Genomic DNA, 16,651 nt, shown 5'->3' with positions numbered 1-16,651 from the left:
AGGTTAGGCTGAGAGGGCGTGACTGGCCCTTGGTCCACCTAGCAAGCTTCTGTGGCAGAGGTGGGATTCGAACTTGGCTGGAATGGCCCAAGGTAGCAAAGCAAGGTTCATTATAGGTCACAGTCCCTGCCCCACCCCCCAGTGGGAAAGAAAGTCCATTAGGATTTTGGCATGCAGAGCCTGGGAAGAGGGGAGGAGGGAAGGGATGAGCTCTACTCAGTCTCTTAGGAGCTTGGTGCAGTCTCTGCTGGAACTTCAAGGCCGAGTTCCCAGGCCGGCCAGGAAGTCGTACCCAAAACACCTGCAAGATAAGCAGCTAGCAACCATTCAGCAAAACAGGTTTTACTCTGCATGTTCTCAGAGGCATAATAATTACTCTAGCAAGAAACTCATCACACGTGTCAGATGTGCTGGAACATTTAACCCATGGCAGATACGCTGGAGGCTTATCTGACAGCCGCATTGGCTCTCAACAAAAACATCACCTGTTGAATTCCACCTGTTTTGCTACTGCAAAAAAACCTGAAAGCCTTTGCTATTTTTTTCTTTAAAGTTAGAGGTTTCAACTCCCCCACCCTTTATCACAATTTTTAAACAGTTGATCTATCCAAAATGCAACAGTTGACCCAAAGGGGCAGGGGGACTGTGAGTATAATGAATGAATGAATGTTTTTTCCCCTTGATTAGTAATTAAGAGTGATCGCCCACATTGTTATTTATCCAATAGCTGAATCTGATGATAACAGCAGAAGTTTTAACTTGAAATGTATCCGTTGAAAGAACTGTGTTGCTGGATCAGCCCAAAGGTCTGTCTAAACCATGGTTGGGTTTCCAGCTGCAGCCAGAAATTCACAAGGGTGGATAGGTGCTGAGGTAAACTGCCTCTGAATATGGAGGTTCCATTGAGCTGTCGGTTAGCTGGGGAAGGCACTGCTCTTAGCAGAATAACTTTACAGTATCTGACCGTTCAGCGTTTTATATATCTGTTTCTGTGCATTTACTTCTTCCCTAAGAGAAAATGCCGTAAGCATTTCCTGCAGGGCAGTTCAACTTGGCTTGCTGTCACAGGATGCCAAACAGAAAAGAGTCCAGTAGCACCTTTACGACGAACCAACTTTACTGTAGCATAAGCTTTCGAGAACCACAGCTCTCTTTGTCATCTGACGAAGAGAACTGTGGTTCTCGAAAGCTTATGCTACAGTAAAGTTGGTTCGTCTTAAAGGTGCTACTGGACTCTTTTCTATTTTGATACTGCAGACTAACACGGCTGACTCCACAGGATGCCAACCACCTCTTTCTGGTGGAGCTCCTCTGCCTTTTAATGATGCCTGGGAATTGGACATCTGCGACAGGGCTGACCATTTTTTCTTACTGCTTCCTCTTTGTTGACTAGGATCCTATGGTGTACCATTATCTACCCCTTGGACATATATCCTCCCTTCTTCGGCTACTATTTCTTCAACTTCATGATGATCGTCCTTCAATGCCTGCACGTCTTTTGGGCATATTTTATCCTGCACATGGCCCACAGATTCATAACTGGAAAGGCAAGCTGGCTTGCGTTTTAAAACCTTTTCTTTCTCTGGCATAATGGAAAGGAGAAGGGGGGTGGGGGGAAGCCCCCCTGAATGGAAAACTAAATAGAACTTCTGCCCGGAGAGACGCTCGTCCTCTGCCCCCCCCCCCGTCCTGCCAGTTTCCAAGATGCAAACAGGAACCCACCGTAGCCTCCGTGTTGTCTGCGTGCATCTGTGTTCAGGGTTGCGCTGTGAGGGAAGGGGAGGCAGCGTTCTGCTTGGTTTCAGACTTCTGTGAACCGACATGGCACCGTTTTGTTGGACGTTCCATCTTGTATTGATCTGTCCTTTGCAATCTGCTTTGAAGCTCAATGAGAAAGACAGGCCTATTAATAATGTAAATAATAACAGTAATTCGAGTGTTAAGACAGACCCAGCCTCAAGCCAAAAGGCCGCTGCTGCACAGAGAATATAGGGAGAGCCCTGCCAGGTGTGTCTAGTCCGGCGTCTTCTTTCACGCAGTGGCCAACTGGTTCCCCCTGGAGAGCCAACAGGGCAGCATTCCCCTGATAGCGCCGCCTGGCACTGGCAATCGGAGGTTTGCTGCCTCTGACTGTGGAAGTTCTCCTTATTTACTATGACTTTTCTTGGTGAGTTCAAGGCCATCCCGCCCTTGGGTAGAACAGGGCCGAACTCCGAAGAGAAACAGTGTTGCTCTTACCTGCAGTTGTTGTTCATCGAGTGTCTTTTGTGCAGGCACACATTGGGACTGTGCAGGCACAGGCCAGCCACGGAGATTCTCTAAGCTCTAAAACGGTACAGGGCGCTCCAACCCAGCAATGCGCATGCGCGGTGTTTTCCCGCCAAAATGTAGCACTGTCGGGTTAGAGCGCCTCCCCTTTCCCTCGGTTCTCCTGAGCCGACACAGAAGATAAAAAGGTAGAACATTCACACAGCGGGCAGGAGGGAGAGAATGCGTGCCTGCACAGAAGACGCTCGACGAACCACAGTTACAGGTAAGCGCAACACTGTTTTTGTCTTCAAGTCTTCTGTGCAGTCCCACATTGGGAATATAACAAGAACTGGTGAAAGCGAAGGAAAGAGCAAAGAAAGAACCTCTTTCCAAGGCGGTGAGAGAAGAATTGAGGGGAAGAGTGTGCTCTGACCTACAGTGCTACATTTTGGTGGGAAAACATCACGCATGCGCGTTGCTGGGTCGGAGCGCCCTCTACAGTTTTAGCGCTAAAGAATCTCTCTTCATGGCGGCATAGACCCAATGTAGGGCTGCACAGAAGAATGAGGGCAATGCTTTACCAATGGTACTTTGCCACTCCAGCTTTGAGTGTGAAATCTTTACCTCCGAAGTAGAATGCTTCCTACGCATACCGGTTGTGTCTTGGCCGTCTGTGATCATTCTCTGGTTGCAAAATACCATCTCATTCCAGAGCTGGAAGAATGGGTTGATTATCTCTCAGCGATTGAAATCAAACCCCGTAGGGTGTCAAAGAAAGCCACCGAGTCTTTTGTTAGAAAAATATTCTGGATTTTGTGCAGCTAATCTGCGTAAGTCCTTCTCGCTGCTCTCCTGTGGCTGTTTGTGGCCTGCCGTGATCTGGATCTTGCATCTCTCTCGGCAGGAAGCTGGATGAGATGAGCTCACTTGCCATTTCCTGATTTCTCTTTTTCCCCCTAAACATCCCTGCAGGTGATGAAAGATGAACGTAGCGATCACGATGAGACCGATAACACAGACGAGGAGGAGGAGGAGGCAGCAGCAACTTCGGCGGGGCATAGCACAAAGAACGGCCCGCTTACCAACGGGCACCCCGTCTTGAACAATAACCATCGGAAAGCTGAATGAATGCTAACCCCCCTCCGGTTCAAGCTCGCCTGTTGTTTGGCTGCAAGCTGAGGATTTTGAGGTCATACTGAGAACTTTCCACCAGGTTAACATCAAAATTCTATCGAAAGCAGAAGGGGGGCCTTCCCTGCACCGGCATTTGATCCCTTCCTCAAATGTCGGTAGCCAGGTAGTTCTCATGAGAAAGGAAGGGGCTGTGAAGCTCCCGCCAGCCCGCAATTTACTCGAGAAAAGCAACCCCAACTGCTTCTTCGTCGGACAGGAGCGGTAACTGGAAAGTTGGCTTCTTCTTTCGGGGATGGTGGTGGTGGTGATGGATGGCCTCTTTTCTCTGGCCCTCGGTCCTTCACCAAACTGCCTTAAAAAAATCTGGGGCAAGATGAACCCCAAGACTGTGTTGCCTTTTGGGTTTCCCCCCGCCCCTCCTTTCTCCCAACTACAAATTCATTCACAACCCAAAAGGTGCGGGAAAGGAAGCACTGCGCTGCAAGTCACGCTTCCCCTCACATTCTTTTAGATTCTCTGTTCTAGTAACACCTGGTAACTTCCACTTGCACGGCACCTCACTGACCCTTCCCCTTTTTTTCTGTGCCAAATGTTTTGTCGCATTTTTTTAAAAAAAGAAAGCAGAGTGACTTCTGGTCTCCGGCTTCCTTTCCCGTTAGGTTTTCGAAAATCTGTAGGCTTGAAGGCAAAGATCTTTCCCTAGAAACTGGAAACGGAGAAGGAAGATTAAAATCTTCAGGGTGCACCTACGTAGGGTTTTTGTGGGGAGGGGAGATTGCAATGGTTGTTGGTTGTCAGTCGCACTCGTTCTTGGGTCTGGTGGCTGCTTCTCTCTGGACTCTGCTGATGTGGGGAGGGGCAGGCATGAGGCTTCCCCAAGAGTAGGATGATCCCTACTTCCTGGTCCTAGAACAGCAACTAATTCTTCTTGAGTTTATCCACTAAGCAGAGATGTGAGAAGCCCGCTCCTGCACACCCTAGCCTTACTCTGGCATCTGCTAGGTTTTTTAAACGGGACGCGCGTGAGTTGGGCCTCGCCCCCTCTTCCCATTCCAAAGTCCTGGAACCCTTGAAGGGGTTTGTTATGCTCTGGAGAGGTCATGCTATATACATGTCCTTTGGGGAAATAATTTTTTTTTTTTTTTGCAAAACAAAAAATCCAGAGTATTACTTAGATACTCCAGAAGTAATTGGGATAGGTGTTATTGGATTGCCTAAAATGTCTTTTTCTTCACCCCAAGCTCTGGCTTGCAGAACTGTAGGTAGGCATTTATCTATTTTTTTTTAAATTGGAGAAGTATTTAATAAAGAGGTTTCCCCCACTTTGCGGAGGAGGGCTTGCACCGGAGGTTGCATTTGAGGCAACAGGAATGGTTGCGACCTGCGGTTTTACATGCACATCTGCCGTGTGGATGCATCAGCAAGCCGCTACAGTGGCCTCAGTGGAAGCGCCTCCTCTGTTCACCTCTTAAATTGCTCAGCCACCCTTCTGTGTGCAACGTACACTACTTCACCACTACCCCATTTCCACGAGGAACTTCATTCTCTCACCTTCGCTCGTTTTTGTTGCAGGGAAAAAAAATTATGCACCGCCCCTTTGGATTAAAATGGGGGTTGCGGCTTCTGCTGCCTCAATAACTTCTTGCATGGGAGAAGGCTCTGCCTTTAGTGGGACAGAGCCGTGGTGGGACCCAACCTACAGTGCAATCCATTCAGAGTTACTCCTGTCGAAGCCCATGGAGTTCAATGGGCTTAGAGTGGAGTAACTCTGTTTAGGATTCCTCTGCTAGGCCGCTTTCCTCTTCATGACACCCTCTTTCCAGCCCTGATGCTGATTTCTTTTTCCTTAATTTATTAGTTAGGACTTTTGCAAACAAGGAGAAACACAAGTAGGGGCTCAGCTTGAAGGACGGGAGAAGATTTTTTCCAACCTAGCCACCAGTGGCTTGGGTGTTTGGGGAGGGGGGGGTATAGAAGGACCAGTAATCCTATCTTCAGACCAAAATGTTTTTTTAAAAGTTAAATATATTAAAAACCTAAATAAAACTAATAAACATCTGTTTAAAAAGAACTACTTGGAAGCGTGTTGTTTTAGAGCTGGTATCTTGCTCCCTTAGGGGAGTATATTTTGGGTGCATACCATGCTACGGGGTTATTTAGTTCACAGATAGGACGAGAAATGTGGCAAAGGTTTTTAAAATTGTGCAAGGGGGGGGAGAAAATGCATCATATAAGAACTTTAAGCCGACAGGTGGTGCTTTTCACACAATGCACAATAAACAGGCCACAGGACGTCATGATGAGTAACCCAAGTTGTCCGCATCAGCTTCCCACCATGAGGGAGAGCGTACGTCCCCCAACTCTGTATCCATCTCTAACCAGCCACCCTGCCCCATAGATTGTTTAGGCTGAGTAGGAGGTACAATATGTGTAGCTGTTTTAAATATTAATGCTGATTATATTTATGCTGCCAAATTTTATTCTATTGTATTTTTGATACTGTTGTAGAATAGAAATTTAATCCTACTATAGAATTCCCTTAGAGTCTTTCTGACGATGCACATTTATGCTGGTGCGCATGTGCAGGCACACCAGGATAAAAGGGCACCACTAGAGGCGGAGGGCAGAGCAAGCTGGCCTGACCTTCCATTCCACCCTGCCTTCCAGCTCCTCCATGCCCCCTCTACCTGCCAGCCCTTCCATGCCCCCCCGCCCCATCTGACAGCCCCCCCCCCCATCCCCAGTTTTCTAGAGCCCGTTGTTTTTTTTCTCACAACGGGCTTTCTTGCTAGTTAATAATAATAATGATTAGATAAATTCATGGCAACAAAATGGAATAAAAATGGAATAAAAAAGTGACTGATTTGAGGAGTCTGGGTGTATTGCTCAGCAGCCTAAGATACAGACAGCATTGCCAGAAATACTTAATAATGTTCATAAAAAGCAATTTTTGGTATGGACATTACATGAGGTCATTATGTTCAAGTATAACGCTGAATTATTTTTAGCTCTGTAATGCAGGTTTCTGCATACAGTTATATACAGTTACATATATATATTCCGCATAGTTATATACAACTCTCAGCAGGCTTTTGCTTTACGTTACCTGGTGTCAGATGACGATTTTGCACCTGGTTGTCAATATTACTATTGGATTGCTGTCATGTTTGCCCTTCTGGCATCCTCTGCCAGGGGTGGGGCATCTGAACAACTGATTTCATGCCGAAGTTGGCATTTTCAGACAGTTAAATAGGATTTTGGGTGGGTGGCTATACTGGCCTGCAATAGAAGAGCAAGATTCGAGTCCAGTAGCACTTTAAAGACCAACAAGATTTCCAGGGTCGAAGCTTTTGAGAGTCAGAGCTCTCTTCATCAGATATGAGTAGGAATGGAGATCCGCAAGCTTTTATATCCCAGTGACAGGGTGGGAGAATTGCTGCAAAGAAGGGAAGCAGGAGGCAAAAGTAACAATGCAGCTGAATTAGAGTAGGGGAGAAAGGCTTAGGGGTAGTAATAACACAGTTTGTGAACTGCTCTGAGTGGGCATTACGTTGTCCTGAAGGGTGGAATATAAATCTATCATCATCATCATCATTATCAATCTTGCTTTGGAGTAGAGATTGCAGAAAGAAGGTTCCCAAGTCCCCTATTCAGCCCTGGCAGGGGGTGGGGAGTCCATTTTGGGATTGCTGAATTCACAAATTCAGAACGATTGACCATCCAGGGGCTGAATAGGGACACAGGGTCCTTATCTCACTACAGATGCTGATTTTCTGCATTTCCACTCCCTATCTCCTACCCTATCTATACATTTTGTTCCACCTTTTCTCCAAGAATGTCAAGGCAATACCGGCGTTTAATTCCCACAACAGTCCTGTGAGGTAGGTCACACGAGAGAGACAAGTCCAGCGCCACTCCCAGGACCTGGGCCAACACTTCAAACACTCCACCCCACTTCTTTGCTGTCCAGCATGAGCCATTTTACCACAGCTACCCCCCAACTGATGAGCCAAGCCAGGTCAGCGATGGTATGGAGGAGGCGCAAATACACATGTTTGTAGGGGGCTACGCAACTGGCTGCAGTCTGGGAGTAACTTCTGAATACTTGCAGTTTGTCTGTCCATAGCCTCTTCCTCCCCCATCCCTATGGAAAGTTTAGGACAGCTAGTCTTACGGAAACAAGTTGTGTAGCAACGGAGGCCAAGAGTTAGGAAAGACTGCACATCAACATTTTATTATTGCTTAATAACAACAAAAACGCCACTGTACAACATGTAGCCATGACTGAACATGACACCTCAACAGCGGTACAACTGATACACAAAAATGCAAACAAGGGGAGTATTTTGAAAGAGAGGGAAAGACACTGGCAAAATGGGTAGGGGCAGAGGAACGTCTTTTCCCTGCTAGGAGGTTTTGTGTGGTCTTTTAAAGACCGCCTCGCACACAGCATCTCGTTCCCTCTTACAGCAACCGGCCTCTGCACTCGATGGCTCCGCAACAGCACAGGAGTTCCTTCCCCTCCACGCTTCCCACTTCGTAGTTGTAATCCCACGTAAGCTCCGTCCCGGCTCGGATCCGCCTGCGAGAACAAAATGGGCGTAACAGTGAGAGATCTTGCCTGCGTCGCAGCAGCTGTTGCATAAAACGCAACGGACTGGATCCTGTGGCTCCACTCCGTTAACGGCACCCTGGCCCTGCTTCAGGACTTCCCTTGCCCGGCCACCTGTGCCAGTGGAAGGCACTGACGTTCACAGAGCAGGGCGATCCAACTGCTGCCCATATACTTTGAAATCTGTTTTGTTTAGATCCAGGGGAGTTAGCCGTGTTAGTCAGTGGCTCATCCTCCAATGTGATATATGCCCTTATGTGCCAACAATGCCCCTCTGCTCTGTACATAGGACAAAGCAGCCAACCTCTGCGCAAAAGAATAAATAGACACAAATCTGACATCAAAAATGGCAATATCCAGAAACCAGTGGGAGAACACTTCGATCTACCAGGACATGCCATCTAAGACTTAAAAGGTCACCAGTTCAACAGAAACATTTCGAAAGCAGAATCCAAGGGAAGCTGCTGAATTGGAATTCATATGTAAATTTGACTCAGTCAGACTTGGATTGAATAGAGACTCGGGACGGTTATCTCATTATCAGAAGTAACTGCCTTTCAGGCATGCCATTCAGATTCAGCTATGGAGGGGAGCCTGTATTGTGCACTTCACCTCTTTTTCAAGACTTTTGCAACTGATTTGCATCTACTCCCCCCTCCCCTCACCACCTATATATATCTGGCCCGTTTCTTCTTACCCTCCATGCATCTGACGAAGAGAGCTGTGGTTCTCGAAAGCTTATGCTACAATAAAGTTGATTAGTCTTACAGGTGATACTGGACTATTTACTTTTTTTTTCTAGTGTACCTTTTGCTTTGGGCTGTATCTCACAGGTTTGTCCCACTAATGGCAGCACTTTCACCATTTGTGCAGGATCCTACCCGAATGGTGGCGGCGGAGAGCACCATCAAGTCATAGCTGACCCCTGGTGGGGTTTTCATGGCAAGAGACTAATAGAAGTGGTTTGCCATTGCCTGCCTCTGCAACCCTGGTCTTCGTTGGTGGTCTCCCATCCAATTACTAACCAAGGCTGACCTTGCTTAGCTTCCGCGATCTGACGAGATCGAGCTTGCTTGAGCTTATCCAGGGCTGGAGCTTACCCAAACACATACATGAAAAAATAGGGGGAAGCCTACCAGCAGCAGCCAAATTACAAAAGTTACAGCTGAAAAATAAGTACTAGAATATCAACAATGATTATCCCCATATCCTAAAGAGGGGCTGAAACCACTTTCATTGCAGCTGGAAAAAAACGGGCAGGAGAAGAAAATTTTCTAACAGCAGCAAAGAACCAGGAAAACCCCTCTTAACAAAGGATGTAACAGCAACAAAATTGTGAAAGATTTCAGAATAGGGATCCTAAATCTGCACAACACTTGTGGGGCCAGAAACGAGTGGTTCTCCTCAGTAAGGGGGAGGTGGAGAGGTCAGGCCCAGGAAAACCAACGGGCCTCGTCTCTCGCCGGAGAACGGGAAAATCATCTCTGCTCTCTTACTTGCTTGCGAAGAAGGCTACCCATGGAAAGCGGAGATCGTGCGTGTCCACGAAGACGTTCTGCACAAAGAGGTTAGGGCTGCAGCTATGCTGGAAAGAGACATGAGAGACGCGCCATGATTTTTAGAAAGGCAGAAAACTCGTGAAAGGGGCAGAGATTCACGATCTCCTCACGTGGGCATGCTAAGATGCTGGCCCACAGCAGGCAAAGATTCCTCTAATTCACCATCCCGCAACAAGCCCTGCTGCAGAAGGCCTGCCCTCCACCATGACCCTGCTCCTCCACAAAGACCATCCCAGCTTATGGCAGAAGAGAAGACACGAACTGCACCCCAGAGGCTCATTCTGTCTGAGGATCAGCGTGCTTCACTGCCCGTCGACTCAGAAGATTTCCCCTACGGGCAGTTCCTCCCCTTCTTCTCCCCACTCACAGGGATTGCTGTTGCCAGGAAAAATGGAGGAAGAACTCAAGTACATGGCCCCAGGTTTGTTGGAAGGATCGGAATGTACTAAACAGACAGACGGCAACTGTCAACATTCTGGGTCTGGACCTTCCCTGCCTGGCAATCTGAACTGCCTGCCCAGTTCAGCCAGTAGCCCCTGGGAGGTGGAGCAGCGGTTCTCAGCGAGGATTTTTTAAAATCTCAATTTCCTACTAGCATACAAGGTTGGATTCGCGTAACTCCGGCTCTTGACAGTTGGCCCAGCCCATACATCTTCTGCCAGAGATGTCATCCCACATTCCAACAAATATTTATGTGGCTGGGCACGACCCAATACGTCTTTCCTTCTGAACTCCTGGCTTCCTGTCTTGCGGGGAGGGGGCAAACAAAGGGGAGGAACCCCCTCGTACACCAAACTTCTAACTTCCCGCTTTAACCCCCAAACTGAAACCACCAAAGCGTTTCCTGTGTCTGGGATTCATTGCAGACCAGGAAGGATGTCTCAGCCGCCGAAAGAACCCCTGAAAACTTACGAGCCGAAACAGACGTGACGAGATACTAGAGTTCAACTTGTGTTTCCTTACCTCAAGGTTTGTCAGGGAGTGTCGGCGTCCTTGCAGCTTAAAGTTTAACATTTACAGAGCGGCAGGGAGGGAAGTGCAGGCGTGGGGCGCCTTTCCTCCCGCTCTCCAGGTGCATCGCTGCATTTCCCCTTCCCCCGCTCACGTGGCCTGGAGTTACATAGCCCACTCGTGCGGAGGGAGCGTCGCTGCACCACCCCCACCCCCACTCAGCCCCCTCAGAGCAACATTGGGCTATGCAGCTCCGGGCCGCGCGGCTTCAGGCAGGGGCCAGGCAAGCGAGGGAGGGAGATGCAGCGATGTTCTGGGCGCCTTTCCTCCCGCTCTCCCGGTGCAGCCTTGCATCGCTCTGCGGGAGCCACGCCAGGCGAGGGGGGGAAAGATGAAGCGACGCTCCATGCAAGTGGGCTATTTAGCTCCGGGCCATGTGAGCGGGGGAAGGGGAAATGCAGCGATGCACCTGGAGAGCGGGAGGAAAGGCGCCCCACGCCTGCACTTCCCTCCCTGCTGCTCTGTAAATGCTAAACTTTAAGCTGCAAGGACGCCTGCACTGTAAGTGCTAAACTTTAAGCTGCAAGGACGCCTGCACTGCAAATGCTAAACTTTAAGCTGCAAGGACGCCTGCACTGCAAATGCTAAACTTTAAGCTGCAAGGACGCTGACACTTCCCGACAAACCTTGAGGTAAGGAAACACGAGTTGAACTCTAGTATCTCGTCATGTCTGTTTCGGCTCACAGATGCCCTCCAGTTCCCACAGCACGCTTGCGGGCAAGAGTCACTGCGCTACTTCACAGGTCACCTCGTTTTTCAGTATCCCCTTCGCCTCTGAAATCTATTTTTTCATAATTGGCACACTTGGAACAGGCTCAAAGCGGCTGCCCCCGGGGAAAACTCTGGCAAAGCTCCTGTTTGCCGAACGGTGTGAACAGCTGTGGGGTTGGAGTGGGGTAAAAGGTCAATTGCAGAATGCTAGTCACAACAGTGCAGGGTCTGAAAGTGAAGCAAGAGGCTGACTTGGGTGGATAACAGATCAGGCCTAGAGATGAAAGAGGTTGTGTAGCCATAGGGAGGGTGGGGGGATGCAAGGAATAACAAGCAAAAGCTGCGCAGTAGGAACTGGAGACAGTGGTGAGAGCGTTGGATTACGGCCACGGAGACGGGGAAACTGTCCACTCTCCCATGGAGCTAGCTGGGTGGCCTTGGGCCAGACACCGTTTCTGCCTGGGCTGGAGGGTGGACATAATATACACTGCCTTGAGTTGGTTAGAAAAACAGCAGGAACAAAAGCTACTTATTGACTAACTTGGGTTATTTATAGTCTCCCTATTGATGGACTATGCTGTGAAAAGGGCAAAGAAGGACAGAAGGAACGGGAGCATATCAGCTTGGCCTGCAGAAGGCACCTGATTCCGCGTCAGGCCACTGCAGAGGGCAAGGATCCAGCTCAGATGGCTTTGCAGGTTTACCTCGTTCTGGCTGATCTTCAGTAAAAGGAGGACAGTAAAGTAAGACAGGGAGAGGAGCCTTACGTTGAGGTAGCGGCCAAGATTGCCTTCAAGCTTGGCGTCAATGATGTAGCAGGACTCCTCGCCATCGTAGAACTGCCGCGTGTTCCTCCGGGCGTTCTCCCCCGAAGCCAGATTGGTCGACTTGATGGCGATGCCGTGAGTCGACTTCAAGGCAAAGCCCCGGGTGGACTTCACGGCCACCTGCCTCTTCACAGGCCCTGACAAAACACAGGGAGGGGAACAAGGAGGCGTGCAGGTCACAGAACACACAGGGACCCCGGAACAAGACCGGAAGAATCGCTTCGTCCCACGAGAGCTCCTGCAACCATTAAAGATACTACTCTGCCAGGGCTCGACTTGTTCTCCTCTCTCCCTGGGGACCAGAAATAAGAGCAGTGCTCGCCGCCTGGAACTGGCTTCCCGATGAGCCCAGGGAGACGGCTTCCCTTACACAATTCCAAAGAGCATGCACAACTTCCTTGTTCAAATGGGCTGCTGGCTGGCAGTCACCGAGAAGCCTGAAGGCCGCGATCTCTGCTGGGCTCTTTTTAGTAACGCAGGGCCGCTCCAGTAATTGTCTTGATGCAAGACCCTCTTGCACTAGGGGGAAATCCTCTCATTAGGGGAATGGATCTGCAGGATTCAGCCAAACGTACTTTCATGTTTTGAACTGAAACTGAAAGGAGAACGGAGAGGCAGCCTACAACCTTTTAAAGCGAAGAGGGAGCCTTCTGGGAAAGTTTCCTGGAATTAGCAGGAGAACAACACGGCAAAGCCAGGGCAGACAGCTGGGCCGGGCCTCCAGAAGTTCAGGAAGGGAGGGTCTAGAAAGTGGACTAGGGCATCCCTTAGTATCTGAACTGGCAAGTTTGTGGTGGTTTTGCAGCATTTAATGGCGCTGAGCTGGGCTGCCTCAATTCTTTTGGTTATTGTTTTTACACAGTGCTGGTTGTGGGGACCACAATAAAAGAGAACCCGCGATTGGCTGCTCTGAGCTTCTCAAAGATATAAATGCACAGGACAAAAAGGTAGAAATCTGCTACTTAAGGAATCATCTGGAGAGGTAAATCAAATCAATCGGACAAAATCAACTGCAGCAGGAATTCCCTAGTATTTTGCAGCACCTCCATCCTTCCACAAATCAAACATCACCTGTTATTCCTCACTTTGACTGCTTCTTCCCAGACAACACCCCCCCCCCCCTTTTGCACCAAACACAGCAAGAATTACCAAGCCCAGAGGCGAGGTTCTTCTTCTCGTCAGCCCCCTGTTCGTCCTCAGACCCGGAGGAAATTGTCTGGATGTCATCGCTGTCATTTGCGTTGCCTGGCGCTTGCCCAGAGGTGGCTTGCCCGTTGTCCCCTTCGCTGTCCGTGCTACTCGAGAGCATAAGCACGTCTTGCTGAAGAGAAAGAAGACTTTTGCCAATGAACCGTATCACACCCCCTCAAACTTCTCCCCGAGCAAGCCAGGGCCTAGCAAATTGTCCAGAGATTCCTGTGCGGAGACCCACACGTTAGAAGAGCAAAGAACTTCTCAAAGTTCTTGTGTGGTATGGCACAGTCATTTCCCAAATCCAAGATGAGTGCCAACAAGGATCCTCTGCCAGGAGCCATTTTAGGACCCTCTGCTGAACAGGAAAAGGCAGCCCCGCCTACATCAGGATCCTATCCTTCCTTGGAACTGTGAAATCACACACACCTCAGATCCAACAGCCCCGGAGTTTAAAAATTAGTGGCAGAATCCACAACTAAACTGTACAAATTTGAGATCATGGATAGTATCTTTTTGCAGCTGAGCCCTTGTGCCTTCCTTTTAAAAACTAGGTACCAATTGAACCCCAGCGGTTTTCTACCTTAATATCTATTTTCTCCCGACCCCGCTAGACTTCTCCCCATTTAAGCCACTACCTCGGGGAGCACCCCTTCCTAACAAGGCACATTGCTGGGAAGAGAGGAAAATTTGCCACATCTCTGGATCATCCCACCACCAGAGCAAGCAGATTTACGCTCCAGGAGTAAACCCTTTTGGGTGTGGGGTGCACAGCAAAGTTTGGGCCCAGCCATCCCTGGCCAAGCGCTTACATCTGCAGGGCTCTGCTGTGTCTCTGTCTGCCTTCGGCTCTGATGCAGGGCAGTTTTGCTGACCGGCCTCCGGATTCCTTCGGGTACCACAGGGTTTGGGTTGTAGCCATACACCCTGCCTGTATTGCCCATCCTGGGAAACAACCAAAGAAAGGGGAAGGTCAGCCATGGGGTACTCCTTAGCAATCTACTGTACATCAGAAGGTTGCTTAGCCACAAGGGAGCCAGTTTGGTGTAGTAGTTCAAAGTGCAGGAGTATAATCCAGAGAACCGGGTTTGATTCCCCACTCCTCCACTTGAAGCCAGCTGGGTAACCTTGGATCAGTCACAGCTCTTCCAGAGCTCTCTCAGCACCACCCACCTCACAGGGTGATCGTTATGGGGATAATAATAGCATCCTTTGTAAACTGCTCTGAGTGGGTGTTAAGTTTTCTTGAAGGGCGGTATATAAATCAATTGTTGTTGTTGTTGTTGTTGTTAAAATGCCAGCAAGCTGAAGCAACGGCACAGACAGAAGGCCAGAAACCAGCAGCTCTTTCTCAGGGCTTAGGAGCACACCAAGAAGCAGAGTCACTCGGGCTTGAAGCCAAGCAGGTCCTTAAAGATTTAAAGAACTCTATCTGTTTTGGTTGAGGTGGCTCTGTTGTGACGATCCAGGATTAAAGGCAAAACAAGTGAAAGATGGGCAGATCAAATCAAACTGGCAGGATCTATCACGACACTCTCCCAGGAATGCCCCACTGAAAGGAATAGGTTTGAATACACCCACCCACCCAAACGCACAGACACCCCTACTTAATTACCTGTTAGGACCTAGAAAATCCTAATGTCAGGGTTAAAAGATCAGCTGAACCCTTCCTTTCCAACAGGGCCAGATCGACCGGGGGGGGGGGGCAGGGGGGGTAGTCTTCCCCCGGCGCCATCAAAAAGGGAGCTCCGGGCACAGCTGCCAGGAGCGCGTGAGCAGCTGAGCCAGGGGCTGAGGGCAGGCGGCGCGCCCCATCAGCGCATCGCCCGCACAGCAAGCCGGCTGTCCCAGCATGCTATGGAGCTGGCGGCAGCAGCGTGGGAGGCCGCCCATTCCATTCGCCTGCCCCACTGAGAGGGAAGCCGGCTTGCCGCAAGGCGGCGCCTTCCACCCTGTGCACGGGGGCTGGACTTGGGTTCCCCTGGGCGCCGGCAACCCTAGATCCAGCCCTGCTTTCCAGCTAGTTTTCTACATACAGAGAGTTCCTTAGATGGCTTTCCTTGTGTAGCTACTTTTTAACTAGAAATGCCAGGAACTGAACCTGGGATAGATGTACGGATCTTCTACTTGCAAAGCAAACAGTAGCAGCCTGTCCCCCCCCCCAGTGGTAATACTGTTGCCCAAGAGTTTATCTGTAGCTGTTTATGATAGGGCTGATTCCACAGGCTTCAGTGCCAGACTAGGATCTGGGAGACCCAGGTTCAAATCCCGGTTTTGCCGCCGAAACTTGCTGAGTGGCCTTAGCTTGACCCTCCGTCAGCCTAACCAAGATCACAGGGCGTCGGTTTTGCATACAAAACGGAAGAAGGAAGTTCCTTAGATGGCTTCCAAGAACCGCAGCCGCCCCCCTAGCCACAGTCATGCAAGGGCACGGGTCCATGACTAGTCTAGGTGAAGGGGGCCCATCTGCGATACTAGAATTTATGTTTGTTGAGCCTGATTATAGGATGCTATATTCAGATATGTGATTTTAGTGTTTTTATCTTTTGTATTCTTATTTATTGCCGTAGCCTGCTCACGGGGAGGGAGGGCTATAAATTTAACAAGTAACGATAATAATAAATTACAGCGGGGTTCCTCCAGCTGTATAACATGGCACAGAGTTTCCCAAAAAGCCAGATGTAAGGAGGACTTACGGTGTAGATCTGCTGTGGTCCTCAGGTTCCTAAAAAACAAAAAGGGGACCGGCGGGGGGGGGGGGGGAGATTAGTCAGTGTTGGTTTAAGCTTTCTTCCTACCAATTCCTTTGCACCTGCACATTCTCACAGGTGAAAATAGCAACACAGACACCTCAAGAGCCCATCTGCTGAACTGCCCCACAAGGATCCAGAAATGTAAACCACTAGATCAAAAATTTATGCAGCGGTGCCCTACACAGTATTCTGTGGCAGCGGGCAGTGACTTTCCAGAGTTTTTTCCACTGCAGTATTTTTCCATGGAAAATCTGCCCCACGTTAGTTTTCTGGCCTATATGTATTGCTTCATAACATTAGTTAGTAACTTGAGAGTGGGAGTTCAGTCAAGGCGCACAGTCTTAAATGATCATTATCTTTCCTTAGATCTGGAAGCAAATATATTAAATCATTCTCTCTTACGAACACAGATATGGTGTTTATTTTGTCTCGTTTACAAAATATAAGACAGCTACATTAAATCAGAGGATCCTGAGAGGTTTATGGCATTGGAAAATGTCTGGAATCCAAAGTCAGAGAAAATGTGTGGTTTACTGAACATTTTGCCAAATCCATTGGGTTGGAACGTTTTCCGATGCAAACCTTCCATGAAATGTGCACAG

General features: G+C 49.1%; 2 protein-coding genes across 8 annotated transcripts in view; one reads left to right on the top strand and one right to left on the bottom strand.

Annotated features, from left to right (window-relative positions):
* CERS2 (ceramide synthase 2) overlaps positions 1-5,455 on the top strand; it is a 64,198-nt gene extending 58,743 nt beyond the window's left edge. For all 4 annotated transcript variants that reach the window (XM_054998153.1, XM_054998144.1, XM_054998161.1 and 1 more), the window contains 2 exons: positions 1,394-1,547; positions 3,223-5,455. In XM_054998153.1, the coding sequence (XP_054854128.1) occupies positions 1,394-1,547; positions 3,223-3,378 (310 nt within the window). In that variant the 3' untranslated portion in view covers positions 3,379-5,455. The remainder of the gene's footprint in view (positions 1-1,393; positions 1,548-3,222) is intronic.
* A 2,142-nt stretch (positions 5,456-7,597) lies between these two features.
* SETDB1 (SET domain bifurcated histone lysine methyltransferase 1) overlaps positions 7,598-16,651 on the bottom strand; it is a 42,501-nt gene continuing 33,447 nt past the window's right edge. For all 4 annotated transcript variants that reach the window (XM_054998083.1, XM_054998102.1, XM_054998093.1 and 1 more), the window contains 6 exons: positions 15,993-16,021; positions 14,109-14,241; positions 13,255-13,426; positions 12,046-12,242; positions 9,493-9,581; positions 7,598-7,966 (listed from right to left, as the gene is read on the bottom strand). In XM_054998083.1, coding sequence (XP_054854058.1) covers positions 7,849-7,966; positions 9,493-9,581; positions 12,046-12,242; positions 13,255-13,426; positions 14,109-14,241; positions 15,993-16,021 — 738 coding nt within the window. In that variant the 3' untranslated portion in view covers positions 7,598-7,848. The remainder of the gene's footprint in view (positions 7,967-9,492; positions 9,582-12,045; positions 12,243-13,254; positions 13,427-14,108; positions 14,242-15,992; positions 16,022-16,651) is intronic.

The sequence above is a fragment of the Eublepharis macularius genome, chromosome 1, assembly GCF_028583425.1.
Source record: "Eublepharis macularius isolate TG4126 chromosome 1, MPM_Emac_v1.0, whole genome shotgun sequence".
Taxonomy (NCBI): Eukaryota; Metazoa; Chordata; class Lepidosauria; order Squamata; family Eublepharidae; genus Eublepharis; species Eublepharis macularius.
The sequence above is the reverse complement of the archived record's forward strand: the minus strand, read 5'-3'. Positions and strand labels throughout refer to the sequence as shown.